Source organism: Saccoglossus kowalevskii, chromosome 16, assembly GCF_978046115.1.
Source record: "Saccoglossus kowalevskii chromosome 16, keSacKowa6.1, whole genome shotgun sequence".
Classification (NCBI taxonomy): Eukaryota; Metazoa; Hemichordata; class Enteropneusta; family Harrimaniidae; genus Saccoglossus; species Saccoglossus kowalevskii.
In genome coordinates this window covers 27,279,488-27,297,491 of record NC_140656.1, presented here as the reverse complement: position 1 = coordinate 27,297,491, position 18,004 = coordinate 27,279,488, and the positions used below count along the sequence as shown (strand labels likewise).

General features: G+C 34.7%; 1 protein-coding gene across 2 annotated transcripts; it reads right to left on the bottom strand.

Annotated features, from left to right (window-relative positions):
* Positions 1 to 211: 211 nt before the first annotated feature.
* LOC100377585 (coiled-coil domain-containing protein 74A-like) lies at positions 212 to 16,025 on the bottom strand. Of its 2 annotated transcripts, none has more exons than XM_006821030.3 (7): positions 15,094 to 16,025; positions 12,387 to 12,434; positions 11,666 to 11,725; positions 7,630 to 7,759; positions 4,080 to 4,272; positions 2,784 to 2,905; positions 212 to 2,064 (listed from the first exon to the last, which is right to left on the bottom strand). In XM_006821030.3, exons 1-7 carry the CDS (start codon positions 15,401 to 15,403, stop codon positions 1,878 to 1,880), a joined length of 1,050 nt encoding a protein of 349 aa, XP_006821093.1. In that variant the 5' UTR covers positions 15,404 to 16,025; the 3' UTR covers positions 212 to 1,877. The 2 variants fall into 2 exon arrangements, with proteins under 2 accessions (XP_006821093.1, XP_006821094.1); XM_006821031.3 differs by having other exon boundaries at positions 7,702 to 7,759.
* Between the last annotated feature and the right edge of the window lie 1,979 nt (positions 16,026 to 18,004).

Genomic DNA, 18,004 nt, shown 5'->3' with positions numbered 1-18,004 from the left:
CCATCAAATTAGTTCTTGAAATGGTGGAACAGCCAGACACTAACTGTAAATACTCCCATTGTGACTTTGAATAACCAGTTAAAAGCATTAGCTTGACTTGTAATAGTTTTGTTGAAGATCTCGTGCAGTGACTTGATGCTGGAAACTTGCAGAAATGTTCGATGAATAGTGTTTGAATATCAATAAAATAGACAAAGAAAACACAAGACAGTTTTTCAATTGATATATACTATATAATTTAATGTTTAACTTAAGTCTAAAAGCTTAAAAACCTTCTACACAGAAAAAGTGCCCCTTTTAATTAAGCTTATTAACCAATAAAAGACCAAGTACTAAATGTCTGTAAATTTCAATGACAATTTTCCAATGCAAGATTGTTGTGAGAAAAAGTGGAATACTTTACAAACTAGAAACACCTTGTCTTTGACAACACTGTATATCACATCACTTTCAACTGCCATGCTGCAAGTGTCCACTATTATATACATTTCCAGCATTGCTGGTAACAGGGAATTCCAATAGTATATTGTCCATGCCAAGAAAGTGACATTTTACCAGAAGTACATGCATTTATCAGTAGACATTCTCTTCTAAGATGTAGGAAATCCGATATTGATCAGAAAATTTTTGTTTTTGGTACAACTTCATGATTCCAGTCAATTCTGCTGCACCGTACATGTCTACAACGACACGTGAGGGTTGTGGCAAAGGGAACATTAACTAGGATATATATTGAAGTCGCAGTTGTCAGAGGGTAATTTTCTTCACAGCATTATGAAAACCGCACCGCACTGCATACATGATTTGTAATTACATTACTGAACATTTCCAACTAAGGCATGTCACATTTTAACTGCCATCCTCTTGGCATGTTTATTTACCAGTTGTGTTGATGTGCGGACACTCTCGCAAAAAGACTAAGAGGTCATAGCCATCCAGGGTACACGCATCTTGTAAAATGCTATAGGTCACCCAATCTAAGAATTCACAATAAAACAAACTACAATCTACCTTTTTTTTTTTACATTTTATAAGCAAGAGAGAAAACACTAAAGCACCCTCCTCTGAAAGAAAGCTTGTACATTCTCGGCACCCAGGACAAAATATTCAAGCTCAGTCAGTAATACTGATATGCAAATGAAACGGTTCAAATTGACAGCAGTACTTTCCCCTCCCTCTCCAAAATCACAGAACGGTATTTGCTCCATTAAAAGTTTTACTTATTCTGCTTTGTTGTGTTCCTATGGGTCACATTCAGAATACAAGTTTTTACTCGAGGTATAACGCTTCTAATAAAGCAAATATGGCAGCTGTTTGAATACCGCAACACTAAGATGCCTTGGATCTTATTTGCATGACAAAAAAGAACTCATCTTAAATCCTGTACTTTTTGTTGTCACCCTGTAAAATAAATTTGGCTAGTTTGGAAAGAAAACAATTTCAATGATATACATGTATATATATATATATATATTATATAAATTTCTTTTTTGTGCTCAGTTTGGCAAACTAGTCACCTGAGTGGATGAATTATTTTTTCTCAGTGATCAGCAAATTTGGAGAGAGTTCATTTCTTGCAAAAAAGAACTGAAACACCCTTTTCTATTAGACAAAAGTTAAAGTCACCTGCCAACTGCTTTTCAGAATGACCTCTGACCCCATTTGTCTACATTCCATGTGTTGACCTTGTGACCAAAGTTGATGTGATACTACTGTTTTGAACAGATAATCTTGTTTCATTTTGTGCAAAATATTTTAATTTGCTGTGAGAAAAACAAGATCAATCTTCAAATAAATATGTTCCACTGCGCATTGGATAAGCAAAGCACACACAAAGTACGGGAAAGTGACAAAAATAAAGAATAAAACATCTCAATCTACAAAACAACTTCTTTACGCTGTCTTTGTTTTTTAAGTCCTTCAACGCGTTTCTTTCGATCCACCACTTTGTTCCCCATGGTCTGTTTCAAAGCAGGTAGGCTGACATGCTCTCTAGTTTGAAATGCTGCTTCGGGAAGTTTCCGTGATTGGCCCTTGAACGGTATTTTTGGCAATTTAGCAGCCCTAGGGACAAAGAAAACAAAGTATTAAAAGCTCAAAAGTGGTTTTAACAGGAAGGTCGGGATAGATATGCCAATAGGTATTCAGTTCAAGGGATTATTGTTTCCTAGGAAACTGATAATCGAAGGGGTGTCAAACATGGCATAATTAATGAGCAACAACCTGAAAAATGTACTACATTATAAACAACAAAACTGCTTGTCTGAATGCTGTTGATAATTTCACTTTCCCCATTTGTTTGTTCATTTACAAATGTTTCAACACAATGCACATAGATTAATTTTGGGAGAAGAGGAAATCAGGATCAAGATAATCTGTGATTTTCCGTTCACTGAGATCTAGCATAATGCATGAAAGGCGTGAACTAAACATCTGCCACAAAAATCAAATGATATTATTTTGAACCCAAATTACCCTTACTTCATCAAAATTGTCCATCAACAAATGGAAATTTGGCAAAAATAGTTTTGTGTTTGTCAAACCCCACATAATGTTTTGAAGCCACTATAGAGATATGATTTTTGCTTTGTCCTGTTCAATTTTCAACAACCAATTTCACACATTACGCAGGATCTCGCAGTGAACCGAAAATGGTATACTGTCCTAAAACATCAATAAAGATATAAAAATATCTTGAAAAGCAACTTTTATCACCCCTGGAGAGAGATATAGATTGGAGGGCTTAATGTAAATTGTGCATCTCTATATATTATAAGACTTACCCTGTTAGTGGATCGTGATCTCCTTCTTCTGCTGCTACATATGCTTTAGCTAATAAATATGCGTCAGGTGTCCATTTATGTGAATAAAGAACATCTTTTAGGTCTGCTTTTAATCTCATTAACTGTGGAAGACAACATAAACATGTCTAATTAGGAATTGGTATCACAGGAAAACTGGTTCTGATTATTTTTTTGATTATTCTACTGGCCTTGAAGCAAAGAAGACGAGAAGTGTCTGGACCCAGCTGACTGGCATCTACAATGATTCTACTGGCCTTGAAGCAAGGAAGACGAGAAGTGTCTGGGCCCAGCTGACTGGCATCTACAATGATTCTACTGGCCTTGAAGCAAAGAAGACAATAAGTGTCTGGGCCAAGCAGACTGGCATCTACAATGATTCTACTGGACTTGAAGCAAGGAAGACAATAAGTGTCTGGGCCAAGCAGACTGGCATCTACAATGATTCTACTGGACTTGAAGCAAGGAAGACAATAAGTGTCTGGGCCAAGCAGACTGGCATCTACAATGATTCTACTGGACTTGAAGCAAAGAAGACGAGAAGTGTCTGGACCCAGCTGACTGGCATCTACAATGATTCTACTGGACTTGAAGCAAAGAAGACGAGAAGTGTCTGGACCCAGCTGACTGGCATCTACAATGATTCTACTGGACTTCAAGCAAGGAAGACAAGAAGTGCCTGGGCCCAGCAGACTGGCATCTACAATGATTCTACTGCCTTGAAGCAAAGAAGACGAGAAGTGTCTGGACCCAGCTGACTGGCATCTACAATGATTCTACTAGCCTTGAAGCAAAGAAGACGAGAAGTGTCTGGACCCAGCTGACTGGCATCTACAATGATTCTACTGGACTTGAAGCAAAGAAGACGAGAAGTGTCTGGGCCCAGCTGACTGGCATCTACAATGAGTCTACTGGCCTTGAAGCAAAGAAGACGAGAAGTGTCTGGACCCAGCTGACTGGCATCTACAATGAGTCTACTGGCCTTGAAGCAAAGAAGACGAGAAGTGTCTGGACCCAGCTGACTGGCATCTACAATGAGTCTACTGGCCTTGAAGCAAAGAAGACGAGAAGTGTCTGGACCCAGCTGACTGGCATCTACAATGATTCTACTGGACTTCAAGCAAGGAAGACGATAAGTGTCTGGGCCCAGCAGACTGGCATATACAATGATTCTACTTGACTCTAAGTAAGAAAGACATGAAGTATTTGACCCAGCAAACTAGCATCTACAATGATTATTCTTCAGGACCTGGAGCACAAGAAACAAAAGATACTTACCTCATGTGATTGTTTATCATTTTGCCTTTGGAAATGCCTAATGATCATTTCACATTCTTCTAGTGTGGGTGGTCTAGGTGGCTGTGATTTTGGATGTACTTGCAATGGTTCCAATGATGGATTCAATGCTTCTACTGCTAATTGCAACTGTGAATGGGGCCTTGATGGCTTTGCTATCTCAGAAATACTACCTCTGTAGATAAATAATAGAATGAAGAGAGCACCGGTGGAGAGATAATTATTGCACATTAAGGGCAGAGTACTGAAAAAGGTGGTTATTATTATGCACAAACCAAAGGAAGGGGTGGAAATAATCATGTAACTGTTGAAGGGAAAAGTGAATATAAGCAAAAGAACAACACTGGAAAAACAAGCAGCCTATCGGCTGAGATAGCTCCGCTGTTAGCAATGCACATTTCAATTAAAGAACTGAAGACATCATTAGAAAATGAACAATATGAATAGTATCAAAGCAATCGGACTTACAGTTTTTAACAAGAAGTCGAAAATATCACTTTTTACCAAAAATTACAAAAATATTCACCAAAATAAATAGAGAATTGAAGATATCATCACAAAACAAACAAATCTGAGAGAGGTCCACATGTAGTACCTATATATGTAATATCAAAGCAATCGGACTTACAGTTTTCAACAAGAAGTTGAAAATATCACTTTTTACCAAAAATGACAAAAATATTCACCAAAATTAGAGAACTGAAGATATCATCACAAAATGAACAAATCTGAGAAAGGTCTACATGTAGTATCTATATATGTAATATCAAAGCAATTGAACTTTTGGTTTTTAACAAGAAGTCGAAAATATCACTTTTTACCAAAAATTACAAAAATATTCACCAAAATTAGAGAATTGAAGATATCATCACGAAATGAACAAATCTGAGAGAGGTCCACATGTAGTACCTATATATGTAGTATCAAAGCAATTGGACTTGCGGTTTTTAACAAGAAGTCGAAAATATCACTTTTTACCAAAAATGACAAAAATATTCACCAAAATTAGAGAATTGAAGATATCAACATGAAATGAACAAACCTAAGAGAGGTCTACCCAAGGTACATATACACCAAGTATCAAAGCATTCAGGCTTGTAGTTTTCAAGAAGAAGTCGAAAAAGTAAAACATTGACACGGACGACGACGGACAATCACTCATATGATAAGCTCCGCTCGACAAAGTCGACGTTGGAGCTAATAAAAGTGGTTATATCACAGTCTGTATACTGAAGGCGAAATGAATGTGTCATATCACAACCTAAACTTGCCTGTACACTGGAGGTGAAGTAGTTATATCATGGCCTGTACATAAGAGATAATGTGGTCATGCCTTGTGCAATGAGGGTGGGGTGTTTGTATCATGGCATGTACATGTGTACATTTAAGGTGAGGTGTTTGTATCATGCCTTGTACAATGAAGGTGAGAAGGTTATATCATGCCCTGTAACACTGGAGGGGAGGGTAGGTGGTTGTATCATATGGCCTGTGCACTGAGGAAAGGTGATTGTATCATGGCTTACACTGAAGTTGGGGTGGTTATATCATGGCCTGTGTCAACAATTTCAAACTATGTTAAACATTATCAGAATTACCTTGCAGAGTATGGTAAAACTAATTATCAATTTTCAGCCAAACACGAGTTGATAAACAGTGCTTTAAAGACAAAATAATTATTTCATTTAACAATAATATTTTTTAGTTTGCAAACCTCTTTTGAATACATTTTACAGAGATTAGATTAGTTTTTGATCTACAATTGTTGTGTAGTCCGCACAAATCTGCCCAGTAAATTTTCCTCTTGGTTACCAGCCTTGTTTACTTGGGGGGAAAAGACTAATGACATCAGGTCTCATACTACAATTTAAACATCCTATAAAGGACAATGTGAAAACTTAAATAGCAGGTCTACCAGTATTTTGCAAATAGAGCCATCAGCATCATCACAGATGTTCCAAAATGATCGAACTACAAATTGAGATTGGAAATGTTGAATATACAGTGCATCAGCCCACCATTTCAAAACCAATTGGTTTCCGCTAAAATTCAACTTTCAAATCTAATGCATGATCATTGTGGTATCTTATTAAATGAAGACAGCATGCTAACCCTTGCAAAAAGTTGTTAAATAAATTGAGCGGATTACAGGGATGCCTATGTGACCCTGCCCGCGTCTTGATACAAATTCTAATTGAGGTGCGAAACCTAAAATAAGCCAACAGGTCTGCTCAAGACATTTCAAAAGTATGTAATCAGTATCAAACAACGTCATTAAATTTCTATAAACTATAACACAAGGTGATTTATCTATTTATAAGTTTGTCAAATAAGCAAGTAATTTGTTTTCGACTGACATTGGGAGGGGGGTAAAATCAATAAAGTTTTGTGGCATGTTGTTCGACTTTGTATACAAAAAGATTGCACTATAACATTATATTTTGATTTCGATCGAACACACACATGTAATAGGATTTTTGAAGTACAAGAGAATAAATAAATAAACAGAGGATACTATTGGGTTATCAGGAGCAGACAAGGTGTGTTACCGTATGTGACATTATAATATCTGTAGCGGTGATATGCGGAAAAATGTGAAAGCGTGTGATAAATAATTGCTTTGTGCTTTGATTTAATTTTGACCATCAAAATTGAATATCAATACAAAACATGTGAACATGAATTTTAAAGTACTCACAACCAAATTAAATTCAGTGCTCAACCTGAGCGGTATTTTCAAAATGGAGGATGAACATACCATTTTTTAACATACATGTTATAACTTTAAATAGCATATCTTCACAACCATTTTTCTAATAATCACTTTAAGTACTTTGTATAAAACTAAATCTTTGAATCTTTGTCACATACCGTACATAATTACCTAAGTCGTAAAATAAATCGCATATACCGGGAATCCCACTTGTCTGCAGGAATGTTTGAATAAAAAAACAAACACACAAATACCATAACCAATCTAGTAATTTACCTACCTACGAAAGATATTGCTTCTGTCTTTCTGTTTAGACAAATTATTAGAGTGGCTATGGTATATTAAAAACTAGAACAGCACATTGATGGAAGGAAAGCACAACACATTGGAGCTACAATGCTACTCTAGGACACAGGAATTGTTGTATGATGCTAAGCTGGTATTTGGCTGCAAGGATAGTCTAACGACGCCAATGACAAAGTGAACTTTGTATCAAGCATGAGAACACTGTACAACAAAGTTAGCTTTGTATCATCTTTATTTGTAGCAGCCTGACAACGATGTGAAACGGAACTAGCATGACAATGCCACGGGAGGAGTGCATACCAGCCTAGCAACACAAAACAAACTTTCCACTGAAATGTCACAACAGCATAATTACTAATGGTGCAACCATGGTGATAGCAACAACTAATAAACACCACAAACCGAAAGCAATCAGGTGTCAAATGTTTCTGCGGATACAGCCAAGAGTGTTCACCATAGCAATGACCCCAGGAAGTGATTAGGCACTGTTAACTCCAAATTTGTGTTGTTGCTTACCTTTTCGTTAATGTTTGCTCTACTATCTGTTGAAGATAAGCATTGTGACTACGAGCATCTCGCAAAGCGTACCTCAGATTATCAATTTCTTCTTCAAGAAATAATTTCTTCAATTCATCTATTTTTTGTGCTGCAAGAAAAAACATTGACAAGTAATTATGGGATTGCGATATTTGTCGAATATACTGTAATATCACCTGTAATTAAAATATTACACTTACTAACTAGAGCCAAGAAAAGTTTAATTTTCACAGAACAAGCTTTCCAAACCATTAGTATTTTATTTTGCATATCTCTGAATATCAAGCCATTCAGTCAGCTAGCTAATTTCTTTGATTGTTTGCAACATTACCAGCCATATCACGTAATGGTATAGTAAGCATGATTTCAAAACACAGACAGTACAGCACATGTTATGTCTGTGTGCAGCAAATCAATTATGTTTTTTAATAGTCATAATATCAAAAGACAAAAATATTTCATTCATTTTCGACATCCAATAACAAACGCATGAAACAGATGACATACAATCTTCACCTGGACCTATTAAAATTGAGATTCGGGGTAAATAAGCTAAAAGAGCAGGGAAATACTGTTGTTGAATCAAGAAGAACTATTGATAGAAATGCCATGGTTTGCTTGTCACATTCCTATTATGAAATCCTAGAGTAGAGGAGCCCCAAAAGATCGTTTCATGGCAACCAAATTATCAAATTAATGTCATGACACTTTGAACTACAAATGTCATCATGCCTGACTTGAATAACATATCAGTAAAACTTTTGAACCATGAAGCCATAACTCTTCCTTCCATTATAATCATGACAAGGTTTTCCCAACCGTTACCATAAACTACAGTGGTCTTTTTATGTACCGGTAAGTCTGTGTTTATACTACCAACGCAATTTTCCTGTTTATCATGTATTGCCCACAATATGCACAAATTCAGACCATCAAACCCCAATAAAGCCCTACAATGTATGAATGCTATGAAAGTGAAACATTAAAAATACAGTGAAATCAATTCAAATCGATTTTATTCATAAAAGTGCATATACATTTATAAGACCTCTCCAAATTGAAACATTTTTTCAATCGTGTCAATGTTCAGGTTAGACAGAATTAACTGAACTTGTATGGTGAAGAGATAAAATAATAGTTGAATTTATACACCTGTATAAATATCTTGTTCGTCTGGATTGTGTCATTTCATAACTATAAACCACTGCTTAAAAACCTAAAAATTTTTTTATACTTTTCAGAAAACTATTCTTTGCTGGGATGAATAATAAATCGTAACAGAACTGCTCCGAAATAAAGTTGCACCATTTCTGAATGTCTATAAAAGCCACAATTTGAGTGGTTATTAAAGCCTAAAAAACAAAAAAAAGTTTCTCTGATTGGCTAGATGGTTATAGAATTAGGTTTGGATTTACAAACTTGAGTGTATATTAAACTAAATAATTTTCAGACAGTAGAAGACAAAAGATTTGTTGGTTAGCGTGCGAGAAAGTTAGTTAGCATAGGGGAAAACAGAGATGTTAATTCAAAAATTTATTGTCTATATTTGTTTGTGATTGGTCCTGGCACAGTTTGGGAATCATGATGTACATGTAGCTCTGTCTTTGAGAATATTCAAGAGAAAACAAACAAACACAATCTGTAATTTTCCATGTGACAACAAAACAAGACAAAAGTCGTAAAGGTAGGGGTACTTACTGACACACATAATTGGTCAACAATGTTTTATATTATTTATTCAACATAACTTAAAGCAGGCATGATATCGATGTCTCTTTGCAATGAAATCAAATTACAGCTTTTGAGGTCACCAACATTACGGCCCACATATGTACGTGCAGGGCATACAAAAGCCACAGTAACATGAAAAGAACTGTTTTGCCTGCAGTTTATCCCATGAAACCTCAAAGCAACAAAAGGCTACACCCGAGATCTTTAACACTAAGAGGTGGTTGACAGGTCTAATATTCAATGTTAACCACTGCATGAACTCCCTAAACTCGCAAAAAAAAAAGTATATTGATTTTTCACTTGTATATAATCACGAGTCATTCTGACATAGTTTTCAATTATAGCAACCTAGACAACTTTCTCTCTAAACCTATTCACTGGTTGTCACATGCAGAGTTGTTAACAGACAGAAACAAGTCATGCAACTCCAAAACCCTTTTTTCAACACCGTCAACTTTCCCCACTATAACAAAGCAGTATGACGCCTTCAAGATCTGCAATTACTGTAAATGCGAATTCTATCATGCATTTGATAAGCAACAAACAGGGGCATTTAGATTAGATTGTAAAAAGGCAATATATACAGTGACCAGAATGACAAAAATTTGTAGTTATTTTTTTAAATATCTTTGTTGACACAGGTGTTGTTTGATTTTTAACCTGAATACTTTTCCTTCTACTTTAATATCTTATTTAATACAGAATTTTAATCTTGCCCCAAATCAACTTTATTCACATTCCACACAAAAAGTTTAATCAAGACTTGTTGGCAATGGAAAATTATGTCTTTTATGTTAAAACTATTGATTAAATTTATAATGAAGTATTCATTATGTAGTAATTTGTTTCTGAATTTTATGTGTACAAACTGCCAATTTCTACGTTTTCAGGTTAAGCTTAATCAAACTAAGTGAACAGAAGACATACATAGAAGACATAGACCATGCTATTAAGTAGAAAGGGGAATTATCTACATAAAACAAGGAGAACCATGGGCAAGGAAAGGACAAGAAAAAAAAATTCTCTCTTTAATAAAATGCATACAAAAGTGTTCAAACAACAAAATCACATGAAACCATTTCAACTAAATTTGTTTTCACATCAGCTTTAAACAGTGGTAACTTCATGCATACAGGAACAACAAAGCACAAGTTGACTGGGAGTGTTCAAAATAAACATAGATTTACCATGGCAACGATGTTAATGTAATCCAATACTGGGGGCTCTTTGGTAACTAAACTACTCACTTTTCACAAGTAATTAAGCGGTTCTGTGGAGCATGGCTTTGTTCCTCTCCAATAACACACAGATTTCACATCATTGTCAACAACACTCACAGAGAACATTGACACACAACAGGCGCATTCAATTTTACACGGGTGATTAAAAAGTGTAGTGTAATCAAAATACAGTACAATCTTGATTGTTATTTTCAGCAACAGGGGTGGGGGGTGGGGGCATTATCTGATTTTCAGTCCTCCAATGGCTAAATTGACATTCAACTGGTATACAAACAATACTATTAATTTAGCCACCTGTCGCTTTTTAGAAAAAAACACACTAATGATTGCAGAAGAAGAAGAGTAGTCCAATTTAACCATTTAAACATCAACACATTGGTTCTATTAAACTAAGAGTGCGAATGATAAATTTTTACAAAGAGACGAAAACTGGACAGAATAATTGGGGATAGAGCTCAAAGGATGGATTGTGCGAATTAGTAGCAGTAGTGGTATTATATGTATCATTAAAAAAATAATCCACCCAGAACAACACAATAGAAAACCATGTCTACAGTCGTATTCGATCACTAGGGGGAAAAAAGTTTCTATTGAAAATGTTTCTTGGACAATGTCCTTTGGAACTCAATAATGGTAGCAGCCCTTGGGAGAGGTTCTCATGACACAGATATTGAATAATCTATTGTATGGTGGCTGCAGTGAAATGTCTCTAGATGGATAACGTCTATACATAAAAACAGTTATGATAAATCACGGGCGTGACATTGCAGGCAGTGGGGGAGAAAATAGTATTATAAGGTCATTTTATATTTGTGCATTCAGTGTCGCAGGGTTTGTTGCAATATAAAAATGCCAAATGTTAGTGTGCATTGAAAAAGCTGCAGATTACCATGAGGTACCTCTCTGGTGGGACAATACGTGTGACTACAATTGTGGACAGTCCCCAAGTGTGGATCACTCAGATTTCATCCCAGAATGCTCATTGTAGGAAGCTGCTTTATATACTTTATTAATCTTATGACACCCATGTTGTAAACACTCACCTTGTGATCGACTACTGCTACTACTGGCATCTCTTGAACGGAGTGACACCTCACTTAATTCTTAAAAAAAAAAAAACAAAAAAAAAACTATATTAAAAGAATGCACAATGTTTAAGCATCCAAGCAATTCTACTAATTTGCCCATGAATAAATAACTATTTTGGGGTTGTCTAAATTATTAGCAGAAAAACAGTCAAATAATTTATAAGAATATAATTTTGGTAATCAGACTGCAGAACTGGAAACATAAAAGAAATACTGAATTCTAGCAATAATGACTACAAGAAAGAGTAGGGGATCAATTAACAGTAGGATATTTTTTAAAGTTTTTTCATCATAGTCCTTGTGTAAATTTTGTTGAAACATTGTAACTTACACGTGTTGTACATGTCTATCTAAATCCACAAATAAGTAAATTTCTAGAAATGGTTTCTATCTTAAAAGTAAACCTAATTATTTTGCACGGGAGGGATTTTCGTGAGTCGATGAGACTTGCAAAACTTTGTAGCAGGGTCCTGGGAGGTCATGTAGTCACATCAACTTTACACTGGGATCCTGAAGACGTGTAGTCACAACGACTTTTCACTGGGGTCTTAAATACATGTTGTCATAGCAACTTTTGTGCAAATTTGTCCTCATGAATGTCACTGCCATCATCAAATTGCAGTGAAAATTTACATGCTTTACAGTGTGAAAACTACATGTCACACCATAAACTTACCTTTTTTAGGAGTTATACCTTTTGCCATGACTAGTTTGAAATGTAAATCTGTGAATACAAAAAAACATAAGGAGTTTAAAATAGTCAATCATTTCTCTTGTTTACAATTAGCAGTCTGATAATTTTCTTGTTTTCATTTTATTTTTTGAAACACAAGTTGAGTTTATTATTACATATTTATTTTTATCTGCCTACTAGGAATTCAAATAACTAATTTAAAAAGTCAAAATACTGTAAAATACTATATTTTAGCTGGAATTAATTTTCACTGAAAAGTTATTTTCACTGATTTTAGACGAGTTAAATGTAAAATATAAGAAAAAAGGTATATTCACTGGACTTTATTTTCAATCAATCATTTTCTCAGTGAAAATTAATTCCAAGCGAACATAAAGTATTTTACAGTATAGAAATTTTTTTTTAAACATTATTTTTCAGTCAAAGACACCTGTAAACAAATTCTCATAAATGGAAGGATGTATCCTCGTAAATGAAAATGTGAGAGTCTTGTAAGCATTCAGGATATGTAGAGTACATATTTGATGGTGATCTAAACAATGCTAATATTTATCACATGTTGTTTTCTCCTAAATTAAATCAACTGACAGCGAAACATTCTTAGCAACTGAACTGTTTAGATTTAATGTTTCGGCCAGGACTATTACGCCTAAAAAAAAATTCAATGAGAACAGACTTTTTAATTTTATTTGCCAGCAATTAATTATTTGTTCTAGACATATTTGAATTGAGTATATGAACAAATTTAACGTTTTACACATAACGTTAATGTGCTCAATTCAGCTCATTACCAACAGCAGTGAATCAATCAATACATGCATACAGAATACAAATTTCACGTCTTTAATTCACATTTATAATGCATCAATAGCTGAAGCTGCCAAAGAAAATGGTCCTGAATTGTGATCGACTATATTCTAGGACTTCTGTCAGATGTATTTTGTTGAAGTACTACATTTTTTTGTATTTTCAATAAAATGTCATATTGTTTGCAATGTCTACGGTTAATTAATTAATTTCAATATTTTAATGAAATGTTCAGACTGGAGAGATGCTATTGTTTGATTTAATGTCAGGGTTTTTTTCTGAAATACATGGAGTAAAAATTTTAAATATCAGTAGATATAATTTAGCATTAATGCTTGACTGGAAACTTTGAAGCTGAAAGGTACCATTTACAAATTAAATATGAAGTCCGGAAGAATTCAAGTATTACTGCTTTTAATATCAAAGTGGCAACTGGTCACAACAAAGAAAACTACCTTTTAACACTAAACATGTTTGGCGTAAAGAATTTTAAGATATCACAAATTGTGACAATTAGAGACAATTATTATTAATAATTTAAAGATTGAAGAACGTTCATGAAGAATAATTACAAATAAATTGACTCATTAATTTAAGATTAATATATTATATATGACTTTGTTACATATTTTGGCATGCAGAAACTATCGGTACACGTAATGTACTGGCATTTGTTCTAGAAATATTTGAATTAAATGTGTTAAGTGGTTAGATTTAATTTAATATTTATTTGCTCTCCACCAATATTCAATAGTCATCTGATACCTGAGACTGGTTATACACAAAGTGGCCTTTGTTCAAAGTAAAGTAGTAAAATGCTAGTAGTGGAACCATTTTGACGCCTGTCTAACTTGACAACAAATTGTACTCATTTATATGTAACTGTCAACAACTACAAACAGACCTAAAGTTATTGAATCTTCTGTGTAATTTTTTAGGGAGATGTGGCCTTATTATAATTTTAGTTTCAGTGTTTGATCTATGGATTCCTCAAATGAAATTTCATCGGTATAACAAATTAGAGGACACAGTAGGGAAATAAAATCAGTGCAAAATACGGTCTTGGTTTATTTAAAATTCACTAAGTGGATCTCTATTATTTCAGAATCTGTATTAGCAGCTGCATCCCCAATATAGGCTACAACCATTCTTTTTAAACAATTGAGAACCAAAAGTTCCAAATGTATAGATGCACCAATAAAAGCCACATCATCTCTGTTGCATTGTACATTTACCATTTTAATAGCAATCGAGGCTTCTAATAAAGATTTTACTGTAGCCACGGAAACTAGTATTACATGATAGTTACATTTGAATCCTGTGTAAAAAAAAAATGAGAGAATGCACAGCAAATTGATGTGTACTGCTTTAAACCAGTCGAATCAAAATCTGAATAAACTTAAATTTTATGAATTTTAGTCAAACTTTCATTATGGGAAATGTTGATTATTACAAATGTGTATATTTAATACCTAATGTAAGTATCGGTACTGTATATTATTTTGTGCGTTAGTAAAAATCAAGCAATTTTATAGTCGTGAAAATCTCTCTGAAAGCTAACATGGAGTGTCAGAGACTTTCACAAAATATTGTCTAATGAATGTCATACAATTCTGAATGTAAACATTTCTAGCAGTGAAAATAAAATGATTTACGGTATTTCTCATTCTTACAATGTTTAGCAATCTTAACAAGCATTTTCACCCCTAACCTCACACACACAGATTTAATCCAATCTACCCAACTCATAACCTTGTTTTTTCTTTCAATGATGTTAGTCCATACTGAAGCTGATTGTGGAAGCAAATAATCAAGTCTGAAGCAGGGAAATCATCTTGTTCTCATATAACCCCTCACCAAAACCACCCACATTAAATTATACCTTTATTATCTCGTTTAAGACCATCAATTTCTTCATGAAGACTTTTAAGAACGTCTTGGTGTTGCTGTTTGAGAAATTCCAGGCTTTTTTCCAGGTACTGTATTCTCTGCACAGGGTCCATGTCTGCAAGGTCTGCTATATCAAAACCGTCCTCTAACGACATCTCTCGTCTACTCTGTGGGTGTGGTAGTACTTGTAGACGATCTTTCATAAAAGGTTTTGGATATCTCGCCTTGTCCAACGTCGTGATCCGCGACCAGTGCGGAAGGTTATGTAGCGGTGGCAACGAATATCCCGATGCCGATGACATTTGTGTTTCAGAGCAATGTCTTGATAAATATAAAATACTAACTGCGAGTGTTATTGGTCACTCCCACGCTATATACGTCATTTGATATCGACACCGAAAAAAAATGTTTCGCCTGCGAAACAAATGAAAACTTTAAAATTCAGAACAAAATTGCGTTTTTTTTATAGCAACTAATAATTCACTAATGTTAATAATGAGATAAGCAATTCATAACAATGCGTCGCACGCGAGATGACTTCACGTCGACTGGATTTGTAGAGCCTCGCAATTGGGAAGTTACAAAACTCTTGCAATCTTGGGGATTCGTGTTAAAAAAATGAGCGGCTATTGGGATTTTATACTGAATTTCAATACTTCCCATGTAGCGTCCCCGATTGTTCACCGAGCTTCAAGATGGCTGCCTTCATTTCGTGTATCCACAACAAAAACTCAATATCGCAGACAGACGTCAAAAATACGGCTGAATCGCATATATTTGGTGTTCACACTCCGGTTAATAATAGCTAAAATGTATTCCTTCCACTGCTACTGTTTTTCACTCCCGTATATTCGCGAGTATTTCACAGTGAATCCATCAGTTCGGGTCAACTCAGTATTGTCAATGATGCCGCTAACATGGTATGTGTATGCAAATAAGGTGTTGCCATGTGACGCGATTTGCATATCGCCAGCACAAACGCGCTCTCGATGAGGGCGTCAATAAACTTGGGAAAGTGCTGCACTATGTTGGCATTGAGAAATCACACCTGGGGAAGCAGTTTTTTCCCATTACACATCTTTAGAAAAGAAAAAAAAATTCTAAAAAATGTGTATAACCGATTTAACAAAACTGCAATGTTTTTCGAATGAAATCGAACACCCGGTCAGCCTGGGAGGTCAGCAACCCCAAGTCCCCAAGGCAGTCCAAACTCAGAATCGATGTAAAATTTAAAAGAGGTCGATTCCGAGATCAATTATAACATTACTGTGTCCTTGATAAAAGACAAAAGAAATGATCACTTTTATGTGTAAGAGCTTACCTCGTAAATTTCATTAACTCACTCTAGTTTTATTGTCCGCCTGATCTGTTCACCGGGTTTCCAATGCTCAGTGCAGATATTACATGTAAGTAAGTAAGTAAGTAAGTAAGTAAGTAAGTAAGTAAATCTTTATTGCTATCGTATCCCATTTGAGATCTTGACATAAAATACAATAAAGTCAAATACATGTAATAATAATAAAAAAATGAAAATACTAAAAAAACAGGAAATACTAAAAATACTGTAAATGAATGAAATAAATACATATCTCACAATAAGAGATAAATGAATAATTGTAATATAATGTAAATAAATGTAAATCTGTGATGTATTCCCCGGACCTATTATTCTCGAAAAAAAATGTCGCCCCTTTTCCATACATTGTTGATTTTTAATATATATATATGTAATAATATTACTAATAGTTTATATAATACCTCAACTTTCAAATTGATTTATATAATTTTTCCCACCAACATGATAGGATCATGATACAGGGGTCAACTTTTGTTGATTGTTTTTTTCAATTGTTGTCAGTCGTTTGTTTTATGTTCTTTGACTTGCAATTTTCTTATGTGAGTTTTGTTCTAACATCTAGGGTTGGGTTCGTTATCAGGGGCGGACACAGGATTTTTTTTATGGGGGGTCCAAACTTTAAAATCGCCAGACTAAGTTAATGATCATGATTTTTTTATAATATACAAAAACAAATTCCGCCACTGGTTATTTTCACTTTATAAGGAAATCCCGACGGCTACTATTTATTTTTTATGACGCGGAAATAATTTCAAAAGGCACAGTTTTACATTGTTTTGGGGATTCCCCCTTTCCAACAAATATCTCGCCTATCTTGGCCAAATAAATCTTGTAACAAATGCATTTTCCCCCTTAGGGTTTGTCACTAGAGGGCGCGATTCGTAAGACAAGTCTATTGTGTGAAAGTTCACGAAAGTTCATTTTATTGGCTTGGACATACATGTAATATACAACATTACGGATGGGTCCGGATTATACGTACAAATAATACGAATATAATCGAGAGAGCGGAAGGTCAACACTGCCAATATAAGTCATGGGAAATATAATTTGTTGAATTTTTCAAGTACATATGAATATATGCGATGTGGATAACTAGTTTTGAGCATGTTTAAACACTAGGCTACGGGTTATCGTGAAATAACAAAGAAAACGTTGTTATGGCAACAGACGTAGACGTATTCGTTCGACGAATTAAGATCGTTCGCCGGCATTTACGTTTTAAATACAGAGTTGACCATTAGAAGCTCTCGTACATTTTGAAAAAAATAAGTAAATTCCCAGAAAAAATTCAAAACCAAAAAATGTTCCAGCAGCAACGTCAAACCTAACTATAAATCAAAGTGAAGAAAAGCAATAATTTACCAAATAGCCCCGCCAGATCATAGTTTATAATGGCGGAAGCGCTTGAGTGACAACAGCTGACACGAAGGTTGTTCGCAAATATTGGGTTAGTTTGTGGTCTTTGTTCAATAAAAACAATGTTTTTGAGAAGATATACTACATTCTAAATATCGAACAACCAAAGGGTTTCCCTTTGAGCGAT

Bases quoted from the DNA above. Each gene is read 5' to 3' on its own strand.
- LOC100377585 (XM_006821030.3), bottom strand. From the start codon at position 15,403: ATGTCATCGGCATCGGGATATTCGTTGCCACCGCTACATAACCTTCCG. The intron at 12,435-15,093 runs GTATAATTTAAT...TTGTATTCACAG, and splicing joins TCTTAAACGAGATAATAAAG to ATTTACATTTCAAACTAGTC. The intron at 4,273-7,629 runs GTAAGCAACAAC...ATTTATCTACAG, and splicing joins GAGCAAACATTAACGAAAAG to AGGTAGTATTTCTGAGATAG.